The sequence below is a fragment of the Hemicordylus capensis genome, chromosome 10, assembly GCF_027244095.1.
Source record: "Hemicordylus capensis ecotype Gifberg chromosome 10, rHemCap1.1.pri, whole genome shotgun sequence".
Lineage (NCBI taxonomy): Eukaryota > Metazoa > Chordata > Lepidosauria > Squamata > Cordylidae > Hemicordylus > Hemicordylus capensis.
In genome coordinates this window covers 132,994-145,484 of record NC_069666.1, presented here as the reverse complement: position 1 = coordinate 145,484, position 12,491 = coordinate 132,994, and the positions used below count along the sequence as shown (strand labels likewise).

General features: G+C 53.4%; 1 protein-coding gene across 1 annotated transcript in view; it reads right to left on the bottom strand.

Annotated features, from left to right (window-relative positions):
* Positions 1-10,625, bottom strand: part of MAP1A (microtubule associated protein 1A) — a 33,691-nt gene extending 23,066 nt beyond the window's left edge. The window contains exons 1-2 of the mRNA XM_053272793.1: positions 10,402-10,625; positions 1,518-1,619 (exon numbers count right to left, since the gene is read on the bottom strand). Coding sequence (XP_053128768.1) covers positions 1,518-1,619; positions 10,402-10,612 — 313 coding nt within the window. The 5' untranslated portion in view covers positions 10,613-10,625. The remainder of the gene's footprint in view (positions 1-1,517; positions 1,620-10,401) is intronic.
* Between the last annotated feature and the right edge of the window lie 1,866 nt (positions 10,626-12,491).

Sequence of the window (12,491 nt, the reverse complement as noted above, 5' to 3'; positions counted from 1 at the left end):
AGCAAGGAATTATGGCATTAAATGTACAGCCATTAACGTGGTGATGAAATAGGATTGGCAGGACCGCTCGGGGAGGCCTTGTTTTCTCAAACAGGCCACTGTGATTCTGGCCCAACAGAGAGCTCCCCCTTTCCCCACAAGCCCCATTCTTTTTATTTAGTTGTGTTCACATTTATAATTTTTCAAATTGGCAAAAATAAGGAATATGATTTGCCAAAGTACACAAAGAAAACAAATTCCCAAGGATCAATATTGGGAATTTTTTGAAGGAGGAGAGGAAGAGAGGGGAAAGAGAAATAAGGCCCCATATAGCTGCTGGCCACATCAGGCTCAGCTGCTCCCAGAATCCATGATGCTGATCTCCAATGTGCCATCAAAGCAACATGGAGGAGGAGGAGGAGCGCACGCACACACACACACACACACACAGACACGGTCCCCGCGCCTGCACAAGGCAGGGCTTTTTAGTGGAGCCACAGGCTCCCTGTCTGTCTCCGCGCCCTGCTGCCTACGCTCCTATGCCCCAGCCCTCTTCTCCGGCATGGCTGTGGAGCCTCTGGAGGAGGAGCATGTCCCCCAGGGCTGTGGTGGAGGCATGGCACAGCAGGACTGGCATCTTTCCTCCAGCCTGAGGGTGGCAGCCCTGGGATGCGAGGAGCTGCTTGCAGCCACCGCCTTCCTCCTGGTGCCCCCCCATCTGCCAGTGCAGAGAGAGCACCTTGTAGGGACACCCAGCATGTGGCCCTCCTCCTCCCTGGAGACGCGAGCACCAATTGGGCTTGGCCTTGCCGGCTCACCACACCTGCTGCTTCCTGAACTTGGCCAGCAGGGGAGTCCCTGCTCTTCTCTTCCCCAACTACTGGCCGAGCGCCCATCACATCAGTCAACCCAGTCAACCCTCTGGGGTGTGCAGCAGGAGGGGCTTCTTGGGTGGGTCGTCTGGGCTGCTTGGCAACACCCCCCCACCCCGTGTCTCAAATCTGGCTGCTCCCAGTCAGAGCCAATGCCGTGGGAGTGGTGCCCTGCCTCCCTCCACAGAGGAGCCCATGGCAGCCGAGGCTTCACCATGGGCTCTGCTGGCTTCCTCAGACCTAACCCTAACCCTAACCCTAACCCTCACCCCAGAGGGCCTGCAGCCAGGAGGAAGGGAGGAAAGCCCAGCAGAGAGGGCCCAGATTCTGGCTGGTGAGAGGCAACGCAGAGGCCACGACTCTCCAAACTGGCTGATAGGGGCCAAGCCTGATGCCACAAGACAGGGAGGACAACACTCCCCACCCCCTGGGGGTTCCGGCTGCACACCCAGCTCACAGCACTGGGTACACACACACACACACTCTCTCTCTCTCTCCTCTTTCTGCTTGGCATACAAAACTAGGGGAAGGGATGCCTGGCCCTGTGGATTTTCTCTGCCTCCTTACCAGGCTCTGGAGACTACTGGGCAGAGCTTTTCCCAAACAGCACTTTCACAGACTTCATAGAAGAAGCTCAAAAGGAAGACAGAGAAGCTGGACACTGACCTTTGACCTCTGACGAAAAGTGGGCAAGGTGGCGTGTGACAAAGAGCCTCAGCTGCTCACTCAGGTCACAAGAGTGAAGGTTGATGTCCCACGAGCGGATGCCTGTTGAGAGAGTGGATCCGGAGGTGAATGCAGAGCACTGGCCTGGCAGCGTTGGGTAAAACAGGAGCCTGGCCTTGATCCTGGGGAGAAGGGCTGGAAGGAAGCAGGGGGGCTCTGTGGCCGGAAGCCCAGCCCAAGCTTCCATCTCCTCATCACTTTGCCAAAGCCCCGGATCCTCCTGAGACCCTTGGCGTTTGCTCTTTAATCTGTGTAATCTACAAAGGCTAATCACCTTCCTATCCCAGCAGGGTGCAGTGCCTTCTCCAAGACCAATTCAGCCTCTCCACCCAAAGTGTGTGGCTCCCCTATTAGGCAGTGGAAGTCACCTTCAAGCCCAGAAGGCTTTTCAGCACATCTCCTCCTCCACCTAGCATGGGGGATGCCAGCCTGGTGTCAAGAGCAGGCCTGTCTGCCTTCTGTTGCCTGGAGCAATGGCCACTGAGTAGTTAAAGAATAGCCTCAAGGGGAGGGGTGGGGGAGAAACATACTTTGAAACCACAGCCATAAACCTCATTTAAGGAAACGGTTAAAACCAGCAATTCTGAAGTTAAACTATCATCAGTTCAAACAAAACTGGTGAAAGGAAGTTGTCTTGACTTGCTAAGAGTCAAGGAGGAGGAAGGCCAGAAGGCAAACTGCCCTGGGCAGGAAATTCGGCAACTGGAGGACACGACTGAAAAGGCTCTGATCCTATTGCAGCTCACCATGCCTCACTTGCAGGAAAGCCCCCTGAGGAGATCTTGTGCATGAGGCAGGGAGAGTGGGGGTGGGGGGAGGCCACAGCAGTCTTTCAGCTATGAGGCTCAAGACAGCACAGAGCTTCCAAGGCTCCAGTGCCTGCTGAGAAAGACAAGCGCCCTTGCTGGCTGCTGGGGCTGAGAAGTGAGCCAGAGGGATATTTTGTCCATTTCTGAGATTGCAAACTTCTCAGGTCAGGTGCTCAAACCTCTTGAAATGACCATTTTAGTTTACTGTTCTGATTAATGAATGCTAGAAGCCAGGGTACATAAGAACAGCCCTGCTGGATCAGGCCCACGGCCCATCTAGTCCAGCATCCTGTTTCACACAGTGGCCCACCAGATGCCTCCAAGAAGCTCACAGGCAAGAGGTGAGGGCATGCCCTCTCTCCTGCTGTTACTCCCCTGCAACTGGTATTCAGAGGCATCCTTCCATTTGTTGGTCCCAAATTTCCTGGCAATCAATTTCATGGGATGACCCCTGGTTCTAGTGTTATGTGAGATGGAGAAAAATTTCTCTCGACCCACTTTCTCCACACCCTGCATGATTTTGTAGATCTCTATCATGTTTCCCTGCAGTCATTTCCCCCCAGGCCTGCTCAGCTTTGGCTCTCCAGCTGATTTTGAACTGCAATTCCCATAATCCCCAGCCTCAATGGCCAATAGCTCAGAATTATGGGAGTTGTAGGCCAACGTCTGCAGAAGGGCCAAAACTGGCAGCCCTTTTCTAAACTAAATAGCCCCAGGTGTTGTAGTCTTGCCTCATAAGGAAGGTGCTCCAGGCCTCTGATCATCTTGGTTACCCTCTTCTGCACCCTTTCCAGTTCTACAATAACGTCCTTCTTTAGATGTAGTGACCAGAATTGTACGCAGTACTTCAAGCGTGGCCGCACCATAGTTTTGTATAAGGGCATTATAATATTAGCAGTTTTATTTTCAAACCCTTTCCTAACAATCCCTAGCATGGAATTGGCCTTTTTTCAGCTGCCGCACATTGGGCTGACACTTTCAACAAGTTGTCCACCATGACTCCTCTCCTGGTCAGTCACTGACGGCTCAGATCCCATCAGCACATATGTGAAGTTGGGTTTTTTTGTCCCAATGTGCATCACTTTACACTTGCCAGCACTGAACCATATTTGCCATTTTGTCGCCACTTCCCCAGATTGCAGAGATCCATTTGGAGCTCCTCACAATCTGTTTCGGATTTCACTACCCTAAATAGTTTGGTGTCATCTACAAATTTGGCCACCTTGCTGCTTACACTTAGGGTTGTAAGTAGTTGACAGTAGGCAGGATAAGAGACACTGCTTGAGAATGTTGTACCTGCCTTTCCACTTTCAGAAGTCTTCAACGTGGCTTATAACATCAATTAAGTATCACAGCAATTAGTCAGAAGACAGATTATAAGTAAAGTATTCAAACAAAAGGCACAAGCCACGGAGAGCAAGTCTGCTGCTGCTCAGGGGCCTCCATCCTTTTAAAAATAAGTGCATTCCTTCTGTCACCAACCTTCAACCCAGGTACCCCATAGAGATATTGTGTCTGTGTGTGAGAGAGAATGTTACAGTTAAGAGACAGTACTCCCTTTGAAATTAAGGGGCAAAGTAAACTTTCCCCAATGATTTCAATAAGATTGCTTAAGAGCAGTTTAATCTGGATGTAAGACAGTGACTGGAGTATCCCATCTCATGATTGTAACATTTAAATGTGCGTGTACACATATACTTAAAATCACAGACTTAAGAGTTACAATTAGGGAGACAGGCTACTCCAGTAACTGGTTCACAACCACACTAAGTTACTCATAAACAACCTCAGCGAAATTTCAATGGGAGTGCTTAGTGCTAATTTTCTGAAGCCTGTCAGTCAGGCTGAGGGGAGGGATATGCTACATTTCAGCCAACCAGTCCGGAGCGGGAGGGGGTCTTAATCTTCCTCCCCTTCTGTAGCCGACACCTCACTGAGGTGATCTTCAGATGGGGAAGAAATACCTCAGCTGCAATGAGTGGGGAGGGAGCCGGAGAGCTCAAATTACTCCCTGGGAGCCCTTCAAGAACCCCTAGGGGTATTAGTGCCCCCCACTGGGGACCCTTGATCTATGTGACAGACACCTGGACAGCAATCACAGCTGCCCTTCGCCTTTCCCAGCTCCTCCACCAGTTCCTCATTGGACCCCTCCCTGTCTCCAGACCCCTCCCTGTCTTGGCTGCCCCACTCTGGATCCAGTCCCAGCTAGCCTCTGAGGAGTCTTCCTGAAGCCGCCTGCCTTCTGCAAGATGGGCCATGTCCCTGCTTCCCAGACCCACTCAGATATTGTGCCTTGGCTAGATGTTTCCAGATAAGATAGACAAGAAGTGAGCAAGCACATTATTAATAATAATTTATTATTATTATTATTATTTCTATTTCTATACTGCCCTTCCAAAAATGGCTCAGGGTGGTTTACACAGAGAAATAATAAATACATAATATGGTTCCCTGTCCCCAGAGGGCTCACAATCTAAAAGAAATATAAGATAGACACCAGCAACAGCCAGTGGAGGTACAGTGCCTGCTCAATAAAGAGAATCACCACGTTAAAAGGTGCCTCTTTGCCAAGTTAGCCAGGGTTAACTTGGCAGGCTGCGTCTCTCCAAGCCCTCTGCTCTCCACAAGCAAGTGCAGCCACGGCACTGAGAAAGGAGGAGGCCACATTTGTATTGCATGCAACAGGGAATCCAAGCTGGAGTGGATATAAGCGATTAGACCTCAGTGCAAAGTACTTGGCACATCAGTCACAGTAGGCTTGAAAGTTCTGACCTGCTTGAGAAGATCCCTCTCTATTTGGAAAAAACTCCACGGGATCAGGATCAGTGGCAGAGAAGTTGTTTACTGCCATCACGACTACAGAGAGCCCTTAGACCAGAGGTAGGCCACCTTCCCGCCCCCCACAAGTCCTGCTATGCTGCCTCATCATGGTGGTGGTGGTGGTGGTGGCGGCGGCGGTGGCGGCTGTTCCTGGGAGGAATGAGCAAAGTAGGCAACAGAAGAAGAATCAGTCAAGGCTCTAACCAAACTATTCCAGCAAATCTGGAGAAAGACAGAGCGGCCAACAGATTGGAAGAGGTCAGTCTATATACCCATACCAAAGAGAGGAGACTTAACAGATTGCGCAAACCATCACACAATATCCTTAATTTCACATGCTAGCAAAATAATGCTCAGGATCATCCAACGCAGATTAGAGCCCTATGTGGAAAGGGAAATGCTGGATGTTCGAGCTGGTTTCAGAAAAGGCTGAGGAACAAGAGACATCATTGCTGATGCACACTGGATAATGGAGAAAGCCAAAGAATACCAAAAAGAAGTCAATATGTGCTTTATTGACTACAGAAAAGCCTTGGATTGCATCGACCATGTCAAGTTGTGGAATGTCCTTAGAAAAATGGGCATCCCAGAATCTCATAGTTCCCATGAGAAATCTATACACAGGACAGGAAGCCACAGTCCAGATGGAACATGGTGAAACAGACTGGTTCCAGATTGGCAAAGGAGTAAGACAAGGCTGTATACTTTCTCCTTATTTATTCAGCTTATATGCTGAACATATACTGAAAGAAGCTGGATTGGAAGATGAGCGTGATTTAAAAGTTGAAGGAAGAAACATCAATAACCTGCGCTATGCTGATGATACCACTCTGATAGCTGAGAATGTGGATGATTTGCAAGCTCTAGTAATGAAAGTCAAGGAGAAAAATAGGACTACAGCTAAATGTAAAGAAGACTTAACTAATGACAACGGGTACAGCAACCAGCCTCAGAACTGCTAAAGACACTGAAGTGGTGGATAGCTTCTGCCTTTTAGGATCGACCATCAACAGTAAAGGATCCAGCAGTCAATAAATATGCCGTAGATTAGCACTTGGTAGGGTTGCAATGAAGGCCTTGGAAAGGGTATTTAGATGCCGTGATACGTCTATACCTACAAAGATTAGAATTGTTTGGACAATGGTTTCCCCCATGACATTCTATGGATGTGAAAGCTGGACTTTGAAGAAGCAAGCAAGATAGAAAAAGTATTGACGCTTTTGAATTTTGGTGCTGGAGAAGACTTTTGAGGATACCATGGACAGACAGGAAAACAAACAGATGGATCATAGAACAAATAAATCCAAAATTTTGACTTGAGGTACAAATGACGAGGCTCAAACTATCATACTTTGGACACACTACGTGAAGACCCAGCTCCCTTGAGAAGTCCATAATGCAGGGGAAAGTTGAAGAAAAGAGAAGAAGAGGACAACCAGAAGCAAAGTATTTTACGACAGCAAAATGCTCCACTGAGAGACCTTAAAGGTTAAGTTGAAGATAGGTCATCCTGGAGAGAATCTATCCATGTGGTCGCTAAGAGTCGACTCCGACTTGACAGCACTTAATCAATCAATCAATCAGGCCACCTTGGCTCTCCAGCTGTTGCTGAACTACAACTCCCATTATCCGCAGCCACAGTAAATTGTGGCTGGAAGTGATGGGAGTTGTAGTTCAACAACAGCTGGAGAGCCAGGGTTGCCTACCCTGCTTATGACAAAATGCAGATCTCCATCTTAGCTCAAGAATGCCTGTTACTTCCAACTCCACTCCTGATACTTCCACTCCACTCCTCGGAGTGCTCTGAATGGGAGACATTCCTCCCTTTTGTTACTGAATGAGGACAGTCCTTGCTTTTGTCATTGGAGGAACAGAGCTATTAAGCTATACCCTTTTCCACAATAGGTGACTAGCTCAAACCAGACATGCCTTTAAACATGGAAGTTCAGGCCCCATTAAGGAGGAACCTCCAGTTTGGAGGGAAAACCACAACCTGGATTGCCCTAGGACCAGCATTGTATCAGATATGCTGACTCTTTCTATTGGATCCCAGAGCTGTCTATCCCTGGAAGAGTGGGATTGATTGATATAAAGTAGGGGCCAAGACCCCCACCATTTTATCACCAGCCCAGTCATGAGTTGTCAGGAACCAGGTACCAGCTGCTACTGGTGTCCAGAAAGGGAGATAATGTAGAGATTGATGCTCTCTCCGCCAAGAACCTGCCTACATCTAGCTAGACTAAGGTAAAATGCAGTGCTAGTTAGTTAATGTTTTTGCATTTTCTTTTGAGTTCTTGTGTGCCTTTTTTTACTCCCAATTTCCCGTTTCCCCCAATTTCTTATTTTTGGTGCAACCATTATTTCTTAATAAATGTAACATACTTAAAAGTAGCTTCAGTCTGGTTTTAAAGGTTCTGGAGGGTTACCTGCAAAACTCTCCCCCAGGTGCCTGAAGGGCATGCACTACTGATGAGTTGTTTTCAGAATAATATATTGTTGTCTAGAACTGGGTTGTGTGGACTCCAGCTGTACAGTGCCTGTAAGTCCCAAGCCAGACAGTCCTAAACTGTTGAAGCTGTGCCTAAGCCTATTCAGTGGCTTTAGAGCAGAGCTGGTGGCAGCCAGCCTTGAAGGAGCAGCGTACTCCTCAATTGGGATCAGAGCAATCTCTCCACCATGGGTAGATCCCAGGAAAGCATAGAGTAACCTCCGTCTCATCACGCTGCCTTAGACTCTAGCCTGTGGTCAGTTGGATTCATCCAGATTTGTTCTCCATTTGAATTTGAGTAATGATCTCAACTGTCCTCCATTGCTCCAAACTCCCTGGAACCGCCCTGAACAAAAAAACATTTTTGGAAGGGCAGTATAGAAATAGAATAAATAAATAAATAATGATAATAATACTACTATCAAGGGGCTGACCTGGCTCTGGGTTCTGCAAGCATGCCTAATTTATCTTATTTTAGTTCATCTCATTTTCTTCAACTGTTTTTTAGTAATTGATAAGAAAGTGTTAACAAGGAAATGAGCTTCTTCCATGTTCCTTGGAAACAGGGCTTCTGCTTTGGTCAGCCCTCCTCCCAGGCATCTCCCAGGCATGCCTCCCATGGACTCCCCTGCAAGTTCTTGACTACCTAGCTGTAACCTTCATGACCGTCTTTCCTTCTTTCCTTTCAAAAAAAGATCTGTGTTAATTTGAAAACCTGAGCTGGCATCAGCTTTATGCAAAATAAGTCCAAATATGATGAATATGACCAATATGTATATACCACTTTATAAATATTCCATGCTGGCCAGTTTAGGTAACTCCTAAACCTTGATTCTGGCCAGTTGAGATAACTCTTAAACTTGATTCTGAGACTATACAGGGGAGGGTTTCTCCTGCCCTCTCCTCAGACCCTGCAGTGGTCTGAGATGGCCTGGCCAAACACACACAAAGGAAAGGAGAGATTCTCAAGTCCATTAGTTGAAGGTGGAATCAGCCACAAGGGTGACTCATCCATTCACTTGAAATGGCCCAGAAGTGCTGACAAGCTGCTGCAAAGCTCGGCCAGAGGTGAGGGCCAAGGGGCATCTCCTCACTCATGCCCAGGAGGTGCCACTTAGGAGCAGAGCCCTATGACTCACAAGGCTGGTGCAGGGCAAGGAGGACGGGACATGAAATGAATCCCACAAGGAAGGTGGCTGCTAGAGAAGAGAAATGTCCATTCTGCATCAGCTTCTACCAGGCCTGTAATCAGCTTCAAATTCTTTTTCTGCGGGGGGGGGTGGTTGCAGAAGTCAGAGGAGGCAGGTGATAAAATGTTCAGCGAAAACAGTCAGTGAGGCTGGGGAGGAAAGAGGATTTGTTGGTGTGGCAGGTACACACCATGCCACCAGCTGGCTACGGGCCTGGCTTCTGCCGAGCACATACTGCAGAGAAAAGGCCTGGGAATCAGCAGGTTGGCCGCAAGCTGCACTGCAGAGCCCACTCCAATAACCCAAGCAGCCTGGCTGCCTGCTTGCCTGCGGGGCCGCCCTTCAGCAACGTGCCTTGCTCAGAGCCCGCCGGCTTGCTGCCATCCACTTGCTCCCCTTCTGCAGAAGCAGAACGGCATGGCCTCCACATGAGCGGCTCTCCAGGGAAAGGGAGCTGTGACCGAGGCGCCCCTCATGGTCCCTGCCGCAATGATCCCCTTGTGCTGATTAGCAGTCCTGGGGGAATGCTGCTGCCGCGGCTGCTGCTGCCCATTTTGCCAGACGGGCACCAGCCACACCCTCCTGGCTACCGAGCAGAGGGACCTTCCTGTCCCCCCGAACCCCAGCTATTCCCAGGTCCTGCCGGGCTGGGTGAAAGGGAGTGGAAGCACCCGGTGCGCTTCTGGCCAAGCCAGAAGGTTTCCACCCCTTCCTAGTGCTGCAGCGCCCCGGGCCATCTCGTGCAGGTGTGGGGTGGGCGCCGGAGGGCACCGCCTTGCTTCCCAGAGATGTGTGCTACTCCGTCTAGCTCAAGGTGCAGCGACCTCGCGCCGGACAGAAAGGCAAGCATCGGTCGGACTCTGCTACTGCAGCAGGGAGGCGAGGAGGCGGGCGCGCCCGCTGGAGAGGACACCCGTTTCCAAGGAGTCAGGCGGGAGGAGGCTTCACGAGAAGCCCGGAGAGAGCGCGCGCGCGAGAGAGAAGGCACCTCCTCCTCCTCCCCTTCCTCCGGCTCCTCTTGCCCTCCAAGGGGAATCGGCAAGTGATGGGGGCCTCAGCACCTGGGGATCGACAGCAGCAGCCGCCCCTTTCCGGCCCCTCCGTCCTGCAAGGCACGGCCAGGTCACCCCGCCGTCGCTCGCACAAACACCCCCGGCGCGGGGCTTGCTGCGGGGGCTGGAGAGCCGGCCACCCGCAGCAGCAGCAGCAGCGCCGCCTCCTCCGCCTCCTCCTCCGCTGGGGCTCGCAGCCCCACAGGCCCGCCCCAAGCCGCCACGAGCGGTGAAGCTTGGGGTGCTTTGCAGGGCGGGCAGCGGGCCCCGGAGAGTGGCGTGGCCGGGGGGCGGCGGCGGCAGCGGCGCAGCCCGAGCCCCACCAGGCGGCCCAGCCGGCTCCTGCGCGCCTGCCTCCGCCCGAGCACCGCCGCGGAGCGAGCCCGCCCGCCCGCCCGGCAAGCCGCCCCGGCCCGGCCCTGTCCAGGGTGCTGAAGAGGCGCCCGCCCGCCCTGGGCGGCTCACCTCGCTGCAGGGTCCCGCGCAGCGCCTGCCGCTCCGCCTCCGAGCCCACCTCGCCGATGAGGGCCAGCAGCGCGTGCCGCCTCCCGCTCCCCGCCCGCGGCGGCTGCTGCTGCTGCCCTGGCCGCCTCCCGGCGGGCCCCGCTCCGCCCGGCAGCCCGGCCTCCCCTTCTCCGCCTCCTGGCAGCCAGCGGGGCGGTGGCGGCGTCTCCATGGCGACGGGCCCGGGCAGCGTCTCCATGGCGACCGGCTGCCGCGGATGCTGATGCTGCGGCGCGGAGCCACCTGCGCGCGCCTCTTAAGGAGAGCCGCGGGACGAGCGGCCATTGGCCCTTGCTAGCACGTGGAGACGAGAAGCCCGGCGACCCCGCCCAGGGGGCGGAGTCCAGCCACCCCTGCCGGCGGAAGGAGGTAGCGCAGGTGTCGGGACCCCCAGCCCCGTCCCACCCGCCGCTGCAGTCGGCGCGACCGAACCCAAGGCGCGTGCGTGAGGCCTCGGCCCTAGGCACGCTAACTTGCGCGAAAGCGCTCTCGGAAAGCAATGGGCCGCCGCGCAGAGGCTGCGCCTGCGCCAGGTTTCCTGTGCAAGGACTGCTCGTCAGCAGCTCCAGAGGGCGCAGCCTGGCCACGGCAGCGAAGTTTCCAGGCGAGTCATCTCAACACCTGGACGAGTGTTGCAAGCAATGGCCATTGCTAGCAAGGGAGGCGGGCGGGGGGGGGATGGCTCCGCTTCTGAGAGCTGCAGCGGCCGACTGCACTGCAGAGGAGAGGCTCTCCAAACGGGCTCCTCTCCAGCGATTTGGCCACGGTCTCTCCAGTTAGGCGGGGCAGCGGGCGCTTCTAGCACCACCAGGCCTCTGCTCTCGCAGGTCTCGAGGAAAAGGCCTCCTTTCTCCAGAGGCAGAGCGGGCTCTGCTCGGTTTGGAAAGCATGGAGCCGGTGCCGCGCATTTCTTTTGCCCACTCAGAGATTTCTGTTGGTTGGCCACACAGATGCATTTGCATCATAACCGAAAGGATCGGAGTTCAGCTCGACGAGGCAGCAGACCTATTCAGAATAAGAACAGCATCCAAAGGGAGTCGAATGGGGCGTTTGCTGGCCAGGAGGAAAGGGCTACCCACTGAGAACTAGTGTGATGCAGTGCCTAGCTCGTCGGTTAGCAACTGCTTTGCCAGAGGGTCATCCGAGGGGAAAGGAAGGTACGCCCCTCCGCCACGGCCTACTAGTCAGACCCCTTTCCACCTACACTTCTCTTTCTCCGCAACATTGGCAATTGGCGGGGGCGAGTCCACAGGGCAGAGCTGGCCAGCTCGTCCACCAGGAGGCAGATGGCAAGAGGCCATTCGGTGAGCGGGTCCAGGAAACCGAGCGCCAGAAACGAGGGTCAAACTGCACGTGACGGCAGACTTTCCACTTCAAAGCAGCTGGGAGTGGGGGCTGTTTGCTCGAGAAAGCAAGGCTGGGAGAGGAGGAGGAGGAGGAGGTTAAGCTCCCCAACTTCACACTCCCAGTTGAAATCACCCCCCTCATACCCACCTGCCTTGGACCACGAGATTTAGATGAGGGAATGGGGGGGGGTTGGCGGTTGGCCCCCCCCCACCCGGCTCCCAGCCCTGCTTCCCCTGTCAATTTTGCAGTTGCCCACGGCTGCTCTGAAGCCACAAGACGTGGGAAGAAGAGATCTGCGCCTGCCTCTTGGGCTTCCGCATGGGTCCGGGGCAGAATCTGCAGGACCAAGGACAGCTCCCAGGGAGCAGGCCACTTGCTGCAGAGGCGGACTAGCCCTGGGCAAGCCCTGGCCCCTCAAGGGGGTCAGCCTCTTTTGTTTCTCTCCTGACAGGCTTGTAAGCGTCTTCTTCTTCGCTGAGATGGGCCAGGAGACTGTGGAGCTCTGGAAAGACAGGTGGCCCGGCGGCAGCTCCTCGAACGGGCCAGGGACTGTCTGGAGGCTTTGCTGAGAGCAGAAGCGGCTTCCGGGCACCAGGGGGCGCTGCTTCCGCATGTCGCGGGTGGTTCCACGGTCTGAGTGGCCAGCAGCAGCAGAAGGGAGTCGGAGGTGCTGCTGACACGATCCGGCTGAATCCCGGGAACGG